Raw genomic sequence first — 17649 nt, forward strand, 5'->3', positions numbered from 1 at the left:
TTATATTTTCCATAATATTGATGTTTACTATCCCCAAGTTATGTTTTTTCCAGGAAGAAGGAGGAGAGGAGAGCAATAAGTGTCAGCCAAGCTCTAATTAATAGAGGGTGGTAATAAGCTCAAAAAGGTTGGGAAACACTGTATTAGACAGTTTAATGTAAAATTATCACAGTTAAAAACTTTTTTTTTGGAAAAAAAAATGAATGAGAATACAATTTACCAGTTTCTGGAAGTACACAGTACTGATTCGAACAACATCTCCTTTGAACCTCAAAAGAGTGTATTCCTTTTCGGGATGATGCTGCACAGCAGGTAAGTGAGGGGATGAAATTGCAAATTGTACAGGATAACAATACACCTTTTTATGAATGCTTACTTGCAGAGGACTTGTAATCTCTACAGACAGCAAAAAGAAAGTACAATTAAAATTTTAATAACATCTGATCATACATAATAAACATTATTTTTGATAAACACTTCAATTTGCCATTATAAAGACACTTATCCTCATAAATATAATAGCCAGTTCACTGATCGAATAATACTCCTGAGGTCCTCAACAATGAAACTCGTGCCACAGCATGATAATCTGATAATATTTTTTGGTAATGTTTGACATGCAGGGGAATGCTTTATTTTGACAAGGCTGAACTGGATCCAGTCACTTCACTGTTTTACTGTCATTTCAGGGGAATGAAGAAACAAAAAAGGGGTCAACAATGAACACTATCTACTGAAGCTTAGGGTTAATATTTCAACCATCAAAATATCACAAAACAGGCTGTTACTTCATTCAAATATAGAAGCAATTTTCACCAGTCATAACTTAATGGGTGATTTCCTAGTGTATTTTACATTTACAAGAGTTAAAATGCAAAGGATAAACAATATTTAATTTTGAAAGCTTAATCAGGGTGGCGACAGGAACTGTGAAAAAAGTTCCCTGACTTTTCCCTGATTTCCCTGATTAAGTTCACCAAATTTCCCAGATTTACATTACCAATGATAATGATTTTCTTCCTTTGCTCTACTTTAAATCCATTGTATGTTTGTATAAAATGCAGTATTTTAAACGTTTTAAGTTGTATAAAGCTGTTGAACTAAAGATATATTTTAAAAAGATGCTACTTTTTTTAATAAAATGGTTTTAAAAAACATATGAAGTCAATTTTTTGGGGGGGGGGGGAACCCTAAAAAACAGTATACTAAATTTTTCTACATGGAAAGATTATAGAAAATTTAAAAAAAAAAAATACTTACTTCCAGATACCACTTAGCATAAGAATTTTAAAAAACTATTAAAATTATTCTTAAAAACATATGTGTATTTATGATAAAACTAAAAAGTAATTGAAATTATTTAGAACTAAGTTTTTAAACAGTATAATAATTGTTGCAAGAATAACAAGTAATAGTGAAATAATAGAAGTAATGTAGTTATTCGTTATTCTTATATAACTGATATATTTATGCAGAACCGATGAAAGCATTTGACATCCATCCATAGGGAGCTTTTCTCTAATCAATAACATAGGTTTTAATGAATGAATACAGCATTTTTTAACAATAAAAAAATAAAGATATTTACTTAAGTACACAAGTTAACTATTTCAAATGATTTCAGTATGTATCGAAAAAAAAATCTTAGATTGCTTTTGTAACGAACAACTTTCAAATGCAAGAAAAAAAAGAAAAGAAAGAAAGAAAAAGCAATTAGTTAATTTTAAAATATATAAAAGAAGAATACAATATGGTTATAAAATTAAAGAATCACTTAAGTCTGAAGAAAAGAAAACCATTATAATTTGCGGTAAGTTTTTTTTTTTTTTATTATTATTGAAGGTTCAATTCTAGCAATTAAATTAAAAACGCAAAGAAGTAATAATGTTTAAGCTTTTATAGAATTAATTCAAAAACCAAAGATTTCTTCTTGAAATCGTGATTACAGTACGCTAATTACTTCAAGACACTAGAATAAAGGCAAAGGGGCTAAGGCATTAATGAAGGCTTCCTCTTTGCCTGTATGGTTGTTTATTTTACGTAGCATTGAAAGCGTAAAAGAAAATGTCAAACTAGGTAAAATAAACAACCTAACAGACACAGAAGCAGTCTTAGGAAGTTCATCCTGTGGTTATTAAGTAAGATTCAATACTTTGACGTTGAGGAAAAAAGATGCACAAATATGCGACAGTGTATAATCACACCTCATTAATTTTACTTTTTTTTTGAACATTTAATTGGCAGAAAATGCGTAGGGAATTAGAGTACTTAATTTTGTAAAGCAAAAAAAAAAAAAATTTTTTCTTCATAAAATCAATTTTCCCCGATTTTTTGTTATTTTTTCAAAATTCCCTGATATTTCCCTGACTTTTCCCTGATTAATCAAGTTCCCTGACTTTTCCCTGATCTCCCTGATTTCGCTGATCTGTCGCCACCCTGTTAATTAAACAATTACAAAAACGAAAACTTGAAACAGGCTCTAGACTAAAGTCGGTAGGCTGTTCCGTAAAGTTTCCTCAGGTACCATATTAGTAAAGAAATGAAAAGTTTTGTGCAATAAATCAGAGAAACTTATCCATAGGAAGTAGGTTACTGACCCATTTATACAGTAAAACCTTCTTTAACAGACATTCCCAAATAGTGGACATTTTTGTGAGTCCCAGTCTCTAAATACAGGTGATTCTATAACATAATTCACTCTGAATAGCGGACATTTATTTGAACAAAAAAAAGTTTATTTTTCGATAGATTTGACAAAATTTTCTATAAGCTAACTGAGTACATGGTTATTATAAGTATTTTCCCTTTTTCCCTTTCTTTTATCTACTAGTTATTTTATAAAATCTTACGAAACTTTTCATTCCTACATTCTAGTTTATTCCCCTACTCAAGTTCTGCTTTGAGATATTTTTTTCACTGCAGTTTCTTGGTTAAAGCCCAGTGTAGCTCCTCTGAAACTACGTTTATTCAGTTTAGTGTGAAAGTACAATGAAAAGGTGCATCTAAAAAAGGGCAGATTGAGATTCTGAGAGATTATGAAAAAGAAAAGCATAGCATGCACTGTCCAGGATTTTTCACAGAGTCCGTTTTTTGTGAAAAATCAATAATTCTGTGAAAAAAAATTTTTTTTTGTAAAAACAAAATTTTAGAACTTTGAGGTGGCACAAACTGCATCATTGACACTTAAAGTTGTGTTTTCAATCTTTTCTGCTGAGAGTATCATTCTTGAGAGTTTTTTGAGCATTCGGGGGGAGATGGGCACCCCCCAAGAATCAGTATTTATTTACTATTCTACATTATGTTAAATTATACTAGAAATGTTATATGTGTAGTATTAAAAATAACTCCAACAAAGAAATTTAGGTAGGGGTTCAGCATTTAACTGTTTGAACCAAGACACTCTTAAAGAGCACTGAATTTTGTTTAAAACTTATTAACTCTGATTTTTACAAAAATAAAAAAATATTTTATTTGTTTACCTCTGAACAAAGCGTACTAAACATAGAAAATACGAAAAATCTGATTCCCATAGCGGATGCAAAGAGATTGCAATCCTTGAAGTAAAGGCATCAAAAGTATAAAAACGGCTTGAAAAATAAATATTTTTGATAAAATTATTTTAGAGTCCTATGATAAACATATCATTAATATCTAGACACAGTTGAACCAAAAAAATAAAATAATAAAATAAAATAAAAATAAATCATTGATTCAACATTTTAATTTTTGACTCATAAAAGAAAATGGAATTCCGCTTTAAAAACTTGATATGAGTGTTACAAAAATAAAGAGACTTTTCATTTATTTGCATCTTAATAAAGCAAAGTTAGCTTGAAAGAAGAATAAAATATGATTCTCATATCGGATATAAAAAGATTGCGTTTTTCAAAATGTAAGCATCGAAAAATCAAACCTGTATAGCTTTCTCCCAAAATAACAGTTAAACATCATACCGCCAGACGCTAAGTGGCGATAAGTTTGAAGTTGAGGTAACCCTATATGAAGCAATCACATCCTCCCCCCCCCCCATTGATACTATCCTTTGCTGTTCTAAGTTCATTTCGCTGTGTATTATTGTTTATTAAATCATGAGCAGGATGAAAAGTTCTTACGACGCCTATTCAGAGAAGGTTGATGCTTTTTCAGAGAGGTTTTCAACAACACTGCTGCATAAAACAAACAAGCAAAATTATAAACCAAACTGACTTTCAGCTGTTAATTTCTTTCAAAGAAACCAACAACAAGGATTATATTTATTTCGCCATAGTAGTTTTTTATCGTAGTAGTTACTTAGCATTTGCAGGAGCATCACAAAAGTGTTGATTTTTTTTTCTTTTGCAAAATTGGAAGATTTGTTGATCCCTCTAATTTAACTTTAAAAAAGGTTCCCAACATCATCACTTTTATGCACGGAAATATGCTGCGGTATTTTGATTTCAGATTTGCTCTTTCAACAAACAAATCATGAAAGATCCGCTTTTGTTTATCAGAATTTTGTGAAAGGTCAGTTTTGCTTGATCGGAATTTTGTGAAAGGTTCGTTTTGGTTGATCGGATTTTTGTGAAGGGTCCGTTAACAAACCTAAATTTCCTCTGGCGAGACCCCTGCTGTCTGTCTAAAACCTTTCAAGTTGGAAAATTTTCATATCCTTTTAAGAGAGATGAAATTTATTCGAAACATTTGTATCGGAGTTGAATGTTACAAGTTTTATTTTTCGCCAGCGGTATCCACACGGCTTTGCTCATAGTAGAAAATTAGAAGTTTTTTGCCTGTATGCCATTTGATTTGCCTGTATATTTACTAATATTGGATGATGAATTTCTCGCAAATTTGCTATGTTAATTTGCTCACCCATGTTACGGTAATTTACTCATCCAAGTTATGATAATTTGCTTGATAAAATGTTATTGAAATTGGAACAGAAAAAGAAAAAAGTTGAGTTTTCGAAACATCCCTTCGAGGTGCACACTCCCAAGCTACAAACTAATTTTGTGCCAAATTTCATAAAAAATGGTCTAGGCGCTATGCACGTCACAGACATCCAGCTTTATTATTAGTAAAGGAAGCTCAATGCATTGAACAACTTTTTCTTTTCAAGGATGATAAGGATGGGGTACCAGTGAATGGAAGTGATGCCTGAAAAATTGGTGACTTTTTAAAATGAATACAAAAGTGAAAAGCTTTTTTTTTTTTTGAGAATATGAGACGTCGAGAGATGCAACATTTTCAATACCTATATTCAGTAAGACAGCTTTTCAATGTTAAAACAAATGGCAAAATCTGTTTTATTTATTTAAGTTAGTTTCCAACCTAATATACCTTACCTTTATTTACGCAAAACAAAATGATCAATTAAAACTTTTAAAATGAAAGGTGGTAAATAATACACAATTGATAAGTCTTGTCAAGCACAATAGCAATAGTGCATTTTTAATATCCTAATTTTTCATCAAATTATATGCTATCAGCTTAACAGGGTTCATACTCTATTTGGATGAAAAAATTCCATGACTTTTCCAAGACTTTTTCATGACTTCAATAAAAAATTTCATGACCTTGTTCACGAAGAGAATAGCACTACTTATTCTCAAACTTGCTAATTTTTGGAAATGAGCTTTAGCAAAACGTCTACATGAATGCCACAGCTTCATTGAAGCATTTACTCGTAATGTAAAAAATATAAGTGTACACTTAACAAACTAAACTATTCTTGTTTGTCTTCATCAAATTTAAGTAAAGTATAAATGCAGTGAAACAAAAATTACGATGCTTAAATGTCTAATTTTTTTTTATAAACAGGCAGAATGATAATGAATGGGGAAAAAGGTGAATGAGTCATCACTAAGTTTCAATAAATTTGCTTCATAAGTTGCCTTTCAGTGTCAACATTTAATCATTCATCTAACTTGACAGTATTTTGGTTCTTTAAAGTAAAGCCACATAGTTTAGTTCTTTATGTTTCTAAACCAGATATTTTTTGAAAAAACCATTCAGTAATAAATCAATCTTCTGATTTAAAAGTACTTGTTTTGTTTACTTATTTGCACATTTTCAAATGCATATAAATTAATAGATTCAGAAATTCCAGAACATGTGTGATTTCTGACAGTGAACGAAGCAGTGGGTCGCATGGATTAGTTTTGCAGGGCGTATGTTGTGCACTACTGTTTTAGAGTATTAGAATTCCCCTTTTCTGTATTCTATCGCCTGACTAAAGACAGGGTTCATACTCTATTTGGATGAAAAAATTCCATGACTTTTCCAAAACTTTTTCATGACTTCATAAATATTTATGACCTTGTTACATGAAGAGAATATAGTACAATTTAATATCAAGTCTGCCAATTTTTTTGGAAATGAGCATCAGCAAAACTTTTACGTGAATGCCACTACCTCATTGAAGCACTTACTTGTGATTGAAAAAATATCACAGTGTTCACTAGAAAACCTAAGCTATTCTTATTTGTCTTCATCACATAAATTTAAGTAAAAATACAGTGAATGGAATATAATGATGTTTATTGTCTAACTTTTTTTTTTTTTTTTTTTTGTAAATAGGCAGAATGATAATGAATGGGATAAAGGTTGAATGACTCATTAATACGTTTCAATAAATTTGCTCCAAAAGTTTCTTTAGTATCAACAATGCATTTAATTATCCACATAACTTAACAGTATTTTGGTTTTTTAAAGTAAAGTCACATTCTGTAGTAAATTAATGTTTCTAAGCCAGATATTTATTAAAAAAAAAAAAAAAAAAAATCAGTAGTGAATAGATCTTCTGATTTAAATGTACTTTTATTTGCACATATTCAGATGCATACTAATTAATAGGTTTAAAAATTCTAGAACATAGTGTTTTGATTCCTGACATTGAGTTTTGCAGGCCGTATGTTGGGCACTACTGTTTTAGAGTATTAGAATTCCCCTACTTCTCTATGCTATTGCAGGACTAAAGATCTTTATTTTTTAAAACCTTCAACAAATTAAGATAAACTCTGATAAATTTAACAATGAAGTTTTTACGAGTGATGGAAACGAACTCGGATGCAATCGAATTGCATTTTTGAGTGGGCGTGGCAAAATCAAGAATGTGCAAGTTCGCTACTACAGAATAAAAAATGTAAGAAGTGTTGAAAATAATAGTAAATTCAAAATAAGTGATGTGCAAGCAATAAAGTTACACTGTCAAAAAAGACGAGTGGCTGTAACAGAAGTGGATGCAATGAGATTTCAAAATTGAGATTTGTTTTTGGGATTGTTCAATTTTCCAGTTTTAATAGCTTTTATGTGCAATACTGTTAAATCACTCAAGATTTTTATGCTCTTTTAGATGCAGTTACTTTCTCTTTGCCCAGGACATTTTTCCATGACCTTAAATAAATTTCCATGACTTTGAATGAAAATTTAAATTTTCCATAACTTTTCCAGGTCTGAAATTTGCTTATTTTTTTCCATGACTTTCCAGGATTTCCATGACCCGTACGAACCCTGGCTTAAAAAGCAAAATCCTCACAAAGTGATTCTCCATAGTAACGGACAAAATTTCTGGTACCGTCACTGTCGGTTACTTGGAGGTACTATACTGTGTTATAATTATTTAACACAGTCAATAAGCTTCTACGCTAGGGAAAAAAAAGTCCGGGTACTGTTTAATATGCAATCAAACACAGACTTTGACTTAAGTCAGGTGGGACATGTAGCAAGCTCTTGGGAGCCTGCTCCTATAGGGCTGCTATCTCTAAGAATTGGACCCTTAAACTTTAAACTTCCATCAATTGTATTAGGTGGCACAGGATTTGTAATAAAACTTCTTTTGGGTTTTGTAATAAACCCAACAACCCTCTTGGAAGGGGAAAAATAAATAAAATTTTCTCTGAAACTCATATGCAGTTGTAATTGTACATAGAGAACTAACAGTTTGCAGTGCATATTTTGTGCACAATATAGCCGATATGATTGTTAGAGTCACATATAAATATGAATTAATTAACTATTTATTACAAAACTTATTAACCTGATATGATTTAGGCAAATAATAGAAATGAATAGTTTTAGCTAAATATTTTTCATTTCATCTTTCTTGATAATTTTTAAGTGTTCCCTCAATAAAATTTTTACTTGGATAAAATTTTATTTTCAAGAAATGATAGGATCAATCAAAAACATTGAATGTTATCAGTTTTGACCTAATCATGTTATTTTTTTAATTGTTATTATTACTACTACTACAGTGGACGCCAGTTAATTGAATCAGTGATTATTTTAATCAACCCCCTTAATGAATCAAATTGTCAAATACTGAATAAAATCCAGCTTTATTGAATTAGCTGCTTTATGGAATCAAAAATGTTTTATTATTATTTTAAGATCATAGATAATGTGTTTATTTTACGCAAGTTAAAAATATCAATGGCTGGTACAATTTCCATAAATTCCTCCCCTATGACAATATTGAAGCTCCTAAATTACATCTCTTGAAGTCTAATATATCTTCATGAATCATGAAATGATACAGTTAGGAGATAAAATTAATGTTGCACAAATAACATGCTATTGATAATTTTTACCTGAAGAGAAACCATTTTTTTTAAAGAAGATTTATTCCATACAAATCAGTGCAATTTCAGAAAAAAATCATAAATAGGTCTTACCTTCAATACCATGTTGTCTAAAGAGTGCCCAATGCTTGTCCCGTATTTTTTTAGCATAATCACATGACAGATGATATATTTTTGCACAAATGGAGTCAACAGAGTCTTTGGCTGCTTCTACAAGATGAGGTTGACATTGTTGTTTCAGATGAGCAAGTCTTTCCTAAAATAATCAAAGTAATTTTTTTGCAAAAATATCCCTTTTCTAATACAAAGATGCAAAATTACAAATCATTTAAATTAGATAGGGATATGGGCAATGGCAAAAATACATACTAGATAGTCATCAAAAGTGGCATTTAAAGTCTTCCTTATCCACTGAAAAGCATCTTCTGCATTCCATTTGACTATCTTACGACTCTCTGGCGATATATTCCTAAGAGAGATATTTCATTTAATATCAAACAGTATGAAATCATTTAGCCAGAAATCTTACAGGACAGTTTTTATATACATAGGTACAGTAAAACCCCTCCTAATGGACACCCCTCTTATGGGGACAATTTTTGATTCCCCGATTCCAAGGTAAACAACATTATTAAACCCGTCCTGCCGACACCCCTCTATTACGGACAAAAAAATTTGTCTGCATTAAAGAAGTTTTACTGTATCTATAAAATGCATTAACTGTTTGTAACTAAATAATTTCTCGACAAAAAGACTTACTACTAATCTAATGCAGTGGTGGAATCAAGACATTAAATTTGCTGTGGTAAGAGCTGGCAAGTTATGCCTTTCACATGGAAGTGTGAAGTTATGTACTATTGGTCTCATCTACTTACACTATGATATGCAGGTAATACAGTAAAACTTCTTGAACTGGCCACCATTGTATACGGTCAGCTTCGCACGGCACAAAATTTTTGTCCTATATGTAACCCTTAAGAGTGGCAACTCAAACCCTGTGAGTGACAGGGTAATTGACAGTCTGGGCTTTGATGTAGACTGGTGATTAGTCTTCTATTTCGCTTTTTTGAAAATCTTTAGCCTTTTGTGAGAAGAACTTCAAGCTATTTCCTTATAGCGTTTCCTTATTTTAAATTCTTGTAGTTATGTTGGGGGGGGGGGGGGAGAATACTTCCCCCATTAGTTGTTATAGTAATCTGTGAAAAATCACATGTTTTTGAAGTAAAATTATTTGCAATTTTCATTTTAGAAATTTGATTAGTGTGACAATGGTAAAGCAAAGTTCTTAAACAATGCGTAAATTTAGAAATGCGAAAAATTTTCTAGGTTTTTTTTTTTTTTTAAATTTTGGTTTTTAATAGCAAAAAAAAAAAAATGCTTTAGTATTTCAATTTTTTGAATTGAGACATTTCTTTCGGGTAAAGAACACAGTGACTAAGCTTTCACAAATGAGAAAAAAGGCTATGGTGCTGAAACGAACACTTATAGAGACCAATTGAAACCAGTCTTAGAATAAAAGCAAGGTCAGATAATGCAAGAGGAGCTGAAATCCATGGAATTTAAAAGCTATAAGGGGCTGGCTTCAAACATCTAAAACAAATTTATCTTGAAACAAAGAACCTTAAAAAATGTTTTTGTGAGTCTTATATAGAGGAAATGGCTTTGATGTTTTTTGAAAAATAAAGTAAGCAGATTTTCTAAAAACATGTAACGTAAATCTAAAATGTTTTAACATTATTAGTACAGTGATTTTCACGAACCCATAAAAAATGGCATTGGAAGCGGGATAATGTATGAAACAGACAATGTAAAATCGAGATTCCACTATATTTAATATATTGTATGACATATATTACTTTTTGGTTACTTTTAATAAAAATAAATCAATATGATTATTACAAATGCTTCTATATTTCAAAGATCGTAGTTTGAAAAATAAATATAAAAGACATGTTATTTTTAAAAAAAATGTTGGATATATGTTGTGATATGCATTAACTAATGAGCCATTCTCCCAAAAAGTCGCCATCTTGTCCCGCACACGACAGCTCATACATTTCATAAAAATTATAATTCTATTAAAAAACTAACAAAAACATTTGCTTAAGAAATCACACATACGTTTGTGATTCCTCCAGCAACATAATTTTCTCCATTACTCATTTAAATAATTATTTTCAATTTATGAGCTGTCATGTATAGGACAAAATATCCATTTTTCCTGTCAAATGGCCCTAACATATCGACAAATCCTGCATTACATGTAACAATCTTAGAAATCCTTCTAAATACACTTATCATGCTCTTTTATCGAATAAACACATTTGATGATGGTATTACCTGGTTTCGATCATTTTCTTTGCAGCTTCAGCATACTTGGACAATTGCTTACGAGCATCCCCTGAAAACTTCGGTCTCACTAGCTTGATTGGTATGTCATTCATGATTTCTCTCACCATCGACTGAGATATCTCTGGATAACAATTGGAAGGAAGGAGAGGGTCGCAACCACGGTCGATGGTTTTGCGTTCCATGAACCAACGATTAAGTGACTCTTTCGGAGCATCAATACCTAAAAATAAAAAAGGTAAGATACATTATAAGATATTGTTGTTTTTTTTTGGGGGGGGGGGGGCTTCAAAAAATAAATACCTTTATAAGCTATTATACGGATATCTATGGATTACCTGTATAATTTTATAGCTTAACTTGATAAAAAGAATGAATAACTAAATAAATAATCCTATTCACTAAACAAAGCAACTAATTAGCCTTCAAGTGTAACTTAGGAAGAAGGAGGTGGACATGTTATCAAACATTTTTTCCTCATAACAGCCAATTCAAACAATGTAAACCATAATTAGCAAAATGTAGTGTTTTTGATGTACAAGGTGTTTATAAAGTTATGCACTGATTATATATATATATATATATATATATATATATATATATATATATATATATATATATATTTAAAAAACTATTTAAGATTTATACCAAGTTTTTCTTATTGTGATTCTTATCTCATTCAAGTTTTTCTCTCAATTAGTACAATATTAACTAAAGGTATGTGGATGTAGGAAGCACTAACTTTGAAAACTGAAGATGAGGTTTGTGAAAGAAAAAACTCCCAGGGATGTAGCAAGGAATGTTTTAAGTGTCAACCTTTAAATACCTTTGGGGTTTAACTTTAAACACATATTGCCGATACTAATATAAGTTTATATCTAGATAAGTACTGTTATGACCAAACCTTCACCCACCAGAAGGAAAATTTTGGCTGCACTAATGTGTGGAATAAAGTTGAAAATCATCTAAATCTACAAGAATTATGAAAGGTACACACGTTGAAGGGCATTAACATTGTAAAAAAAAAAACTTTTAGAAAAAAAAAGATCAAAATAAAGAAAAGTTATACTTAAATTGGAAGTAGTTTTTAAAAATAAATTTTCTTTATTAGTGCAAGTTTTTAAAACACATTGCAGAACTATGAATGAGGGGAGCCTGGAATGGAGGGAGAGTAGGGGGGGGGGGAGAGAAATTAAAAGGCTTAGTTTTTGATAAGGTAAATATTTTCCCAACTTTAGAAAAATCTTGGCTCTGCCTGATGAGAACATTTTAAACATCAAAAAATTGACATTCAAAAAAAAAAAAGTTTCTTTTTGGATAAAACACCAACCTTCTCTTGAATGGCACATTTCTTGATATTGTTGTCTTAATTTCGTAACTAGTACTGCACGGTATGCTTCAACTTCTGGATGCGGAGGAGGTAGAAGTGAAGGAGAACGTTCCCATATGACAACATTGGTAGGAATTTCCAAATTCCAACAGCCACTAAAACGAAATTCACACCATAAGCTATTACATTATTTCAAAGTTATATTAGTTTAAATTCTTTTATAGCAAAAAAAAAAGTATGTGGTTATATCAAATTCATTCAGATTAAACCTCACTGAAATAAACGATAAAATCATAAAGGCTACAAAAATATTCAAAAAAATTTAAGAGAAGTCAGAAAATGTGGCATTTCATATCAAATTATGCATTCATTATAGTACAAAATCTATCGCATCAAAAATTGTGAAAGAATTTTAGAAGATTATCCCTATTTTTTGCCAAAGTTCAAGGATAAATTTATTAAACACACTCTTTCAGTTTTCCACTTTGTTTTGAAGCTTTTAGGCCTATGTTTTACTTGCAATTCTAAAATTTGGCAATAGATTTTCATCCCTTGGTGTTGATTTATAATAAGGGTTTTGACTAATCTAATCTCAATTTACCTTGCAGATTATTTTTGGGTTTTCAATCTGCATCCCAGACTGCTGAAAAGATTTTTGTCATTGGGAAAATTATAATCAATTAACTGACAAGTTCTTATTTTAAATGGAAATACATAGAATAAAAACATGCCTCCGACAGAATTTCTTGGGACTTTGCGAGACTCCATCTTCAGATGCCCTCCTTTTTTCAATACGAGGAAATGGTGGCTGTGTTACTGGTGTTACAGGAGTATGAGGCTCGCTTGCACCTGGAGACATTTGAATGCCTAAAGGATCTGTAGAAGGGTCATACTACATGAAAGAAATAAACAAGGAAAATTTTAGTAAAAATCAACCAGGATAAAATTTTTAGACAAAGACATTTTGATATATATATGCTTATGTCAAAAAAGTTAAGTGTCATCAGTTAACATATCTCTTGATCTTTAACAGGGAGTCAAAGATTTAAATCTTTCTGAACTCTTTTTTAGTCGATACAATTGTTTTTTTCCATATTTTTGATTCCCCCCCCCCCCAAGGGTTATCCTTCTTTGACAATTTTTATCTATTCAGGCTCTCCTAACTCGAAAATTCACAATTTTAATTAGTAACTGAGTTGTGAGTAAACACTTAACCACCGTCTTTTTAGACAACAATTTCTCTTTAATCATTATTAGTAGGCACTTTATTCTTGACTTTGTTCTTTGCAAATTGGCACTACACTAAAAAACAGATGTAATGAAAACTATTTACACATATTTGTACAAAATGGGAAAAGGAAAGCTTAAAAATTAATACTCCTTCAACCATCAAAATTTAAAGTATGCCCATATAATATATGTATATATTTATCACAGTGCAGAACCTTTTATCCGGGAACCAAAAAACCAGGAAACCAGAAAACTGGCAACCTTTTGCTGATTTTCCCGCCATTTTTTAAAAATACGCATTTTTGGCAATTTTTGAAAAACTAAGTCCTTTTTCTTTTGAAATACGTAAAAGAAAATGAGCGGTTTCTTAATAAATACCATATTACTCATCTATAACCTGGGAAAATGTTTACAAAAATGAATTTCAAAGCGTTGTCTTTAACGTAGGGAAAAATTTCCGGAATATTTTCTTGAACGTAAAAAGTACACACGTAAGTCTGAAGTTTTTGTGTTTTATTCCAACTGAAAACTAAAGAAATGAATATTGTCACGTTATAATGCAATATTTTATTGAATGGCCTTTAATTAAAACCGTTCAGAGCGGAAGTCACGTCGCAAAAGCCCGTGAAACGCTGCGATTCCAGATAGTTGATGATAGAATCTAGAAATTGTTAAACGCAAGACTGTAATAAGGCTGCGGGAACTCATAAATTAAATTTCAATCGGCATTAACTTAATGCAAAAGCAATAGTTATCAATAATCACTAAAGCCAAACCTTTACAAAAAAGTGAAGAAAAAAAAACGCGTTCATGAAAACAAATTTTCTCATACACAATAGTAGAATTGCACATTTACATTCAAAAACTTGTTTCTTGCCCTTCCCTTCATTTTCTTTCATTTCAAAACATCAAAAATTGCTTTTCTTTCCTTTTCAAAATGAATGTGATGGTCTCAGGTCTTATTAAATAACTTAAGGTTTTTGGTGTTTAAATTATTCTCTCATTAGTAGTTTTTAATGTTTCGATATTTATAAGCATTTCTGAACTGTTTTCTTCTTATTTTAATACGTATTACTATTTATTATAGTAATTTGAGTTTTATAAACAATCGGCCAAAAGTTCTTTTTAGCGATTCAGAAAACCAGGAAATTTCAGATATCCGGGATAACTATAGTCCGAAACTGCCCCACCCCCCTGGATAATCTATTCTCTACTGCATTAAAAAGTTGAAAATTTAAAGCAAATTGGAAAATATATGCTGTCAATTTTATGCATACACAGTAAATATATATCAACAGAAAAGTATTGAAATAAAAAGTGCTGTTGTTTGGTTGAAGATATCAGCTCCCACTCTTTTGCACTCTCTCTCTATATTTAGAGATATCAAGAGTAGTTGAACTATCTGAAAAAAAAAATCTGTTTCAACTTGCTTTTTAGGTAAAATTGTTTTGCAGTCAAACAAATCAAATTCAAAATTTTTAGTTTAATTTTTTTTTAAATTTACGCAGAATTTTGTGGAACGTAATCCCTGTTAAAATAAGAGTCTACTGTAAAAAAAAACCCTCAAAATTGATGTCTTTAAAAATAACAAAAACATTATCTTATAAGCGTTACTTCACAAAATAAGCCTTAATAAAATCAATATTTCATAGCAAATGCATATGATTCATATCAAATTTAATATAGACGAAGAGTAATACATACATTACAATACTACAAATGCTGAAAAATAGAGGAAAATTTTAAAAAATGGGTAGTTTTAAAAATCATGATTTTATGTAAGGGTGTAATTGATCATCTAAACAAAAATTTTACAAAAAAAAAAAAAATAAATAAATAAATAAATAAATAAAATAATAATAATAATAATTAATTAATTAATAAAATTATAGCAAATACATATGATTCATATCAAATTTAATACAGAGGGAGAGTAATACATTACAATAAAGTCCAAATACTGAAAAATAGAGGAATTTTTTTTTTAAATGGATAATGGTGAAAATCATGATTTTATGGGTGGGTGTAATTGATCATCTAAACAAAAATTTTACAAAAATAATAATAATAATTTTTTTTCAGTGGGTGGTGTTTCCATTTGTTGACACCACTCATCAAGAGCTGAAAAAAATCGTGTTTATTGATTCAAAAATGAATTTACACTTTTTACAATAACCTAACTGAACTGATGGAAAATGATGAAAAATGGTTGACTGTTTAAGAGAAAATTAAAAAATCTACAATTTTACGAAAATTCTCAATTTTAGGTTCAAAAGTTGGGGGGTCATTTCACGTCAAATCGCTTACAGCCATGTGCTGTCATGTCTCAGATTTTGTCCATTATTTTTTACAAACAGATATCTATGAGAAAAGCCCAAATTATTTTTTTAAAGATTTTTTGAATAAAAATTAAACTTTGGAGAATTTTTTCAAAAATTCGATTTTTGATCATTTATTATCAGAGGCACCGTTTTGGCATGAATTCAGAAAATCTCTCTAATTTCTTTATTTTTCAACCAATTAAGCTGAATTTGGTATCGATTTCAAGCTAATATTTTTCTCTTTCAATGTGAACAACAGAAAGTATTCTATGTACAGTTGGGTGTTGCCACTCTTTATCTAAAGTCTGTTTTTATGTTTTTCAATCGGGAGATTAAATAAGTTATATCTTCGGAGTACCTACTACGATCTGCATCAAATAAATAAATTTAAAAAAAAAACACTTTTGATTGAAAGTGTACTAAATATTAATAACAATTTGAAGAATAGTTTAAAAAATATTTCTAATGGTATCATTTGGTGTTTTTTTTTTTTTACAATAAAAGATTGGGGGGGGGGGGAGAGTAATTACTATTGAAAAGTTTTCATAGCCTAAATTTGTTTGGATTACGTAACACCTGACAATGATCTTTCGCTCTTACAATACTCACCATTCTTCTTTTGCTTTGAAAGTAAATCGACACATAGCTTTCGTCGATTATAAAATGTGAAATAAAAGACATGCTTGCGAGGACGGTATTTTTTAAAAAATTTACTATTTCCTTTGCATCAGAAGATGAAAAAGTCAGAATTTCTATCAAAAAGTTTCAAAGAGGTTTTAAAATATACTTCAATCAGCAAAAATAATCTTCTTCAGAGAAATCTAGAGTTGTGGAGTACTTACTGTAAGTGTGGAAGTTCATTGTCAGGTGTAACATAATCCAAACAAGATTATGCTAAGAAAAGTTCTCAACAGTATTTCTTTCCCCCATCCTTTAATGTCAAAAAAAAAAAAGAAAGAAAGAAAAAGAAAAACAATTCCATTAAAAATATTTTTATACTATTCTTCAAATTATTATTCTTAATATTTAGTACACTTTCAATCAAAAGTGTTTTTTATTTGTTTATTTATTTATTTTTGCAAAGTCTGAAACAGAGGTTTTTGCACAATTCTTTTCAAAAGTAAAAAACTTTTTAGTAATTAACTATTGATACAAATCCTTTCAGAGTCCAGTATTAATTTTTCTGAAAAGTTTTTGGCCATTTTTAAGCTTAAAAGGGATTTAAAGTAATAGAAAACATATATTTTCTGCAAAACAAACTTCATTTTTTTAAATTTCAAAACAACAAAAAAACACCCTTCTACTTTTTTATACATAGCAAGAGAATGATTTAAATATGCTACAAAATTTTTTTTTTTTTTTTTGATGCAGATCGTAGTAGGTACTCAGGAGATATAACTTATTTAATATCCCAATTGAAAAAAATATAAAAACTGATTTTATATAAAGAGTGGCAACACCCAACTGTTCATAGAATACTTTCTCTCGTTCACACTGAAAGAGAAAAATATTACCTTGAAATTGATACCAAATTCAGCTTAATTGGTTGAGAAATAAAGAAATTAGAGATATTTTCTGAATTCATGCCAAAACGGTGACTCCAAAAAATGATCAAAAATGGAATTTTTGAAAAAATTCCCCAAAGCGTAATTTTTATTGAAAAAATGTAAAACATTAATTTGGGCTTTTCTCATAGATATCTATTCGTAAAAAAAAAATGGAAAAAATCAGAGACATGACGGCACTGCCGACTATTTAATTTAGGTGATTTGACAAGGAATGATCTTGGGGAGATTTGAACAAGAAATCAAGGCATCAGAAAAAGTGATTTTTGTAATGCTGCTACCCATGAGTGTTA

At 30.1% G+C, this 17649-nt stretch overlaps 1 protein-coding gene across 1 annotated transcript in view; it reads right to left on the reverse strand.

Moving 5' to 3' along the window:
- LOC129230478 (mRNA (2'-O-methyladenosine-N(6)-)-methyltransferase-like) overlaps positions 1–17649 on the reverse strand; it is a 141363-nt gene that overhangs the window by 102755 nt on the left and 20959 nt on the right. Inside the window, exons 4-9 of the mRNA XM_054864880.1 lie at positions 12972–13132; positions 12241–12395; positions 10902–11133; positions 8931–9030; positions 8655–8817; positions 221–396 (exon numbers count right to left, since the gene is read on the reverse strand). Of these exons, the coding sequence (XP_054720855.1) occupies positions 221–396; positions 8655–8817; positions 8931–9030; positions 10902–11133; positions 12241–12395; positions 12972–13132 (987 nt within the window). The remainder of the gene's footprint in view (positions 1–220; positions 397–8654; positions 8818–8930; positions 9031–10901; positions 11134–12240; positions 12396–12971; positions 13133–17649) is intronic.

The sequence above is a fragment of the Uloborus diversus genome, chromosome 9, assembly GCF_026930045.1.
Source record: "Uloborus diversus isolate 005 chromosome 9, Udiv.v.3.1, whole genome shotgun sequence".
In the NCBI taxonomy this organism is placed as follows: Eukaryota; Metazoa; Arthropoda; class Arachnida; order Araneae; family Uloboridae; genus Uloborus; species Uloborus diversus.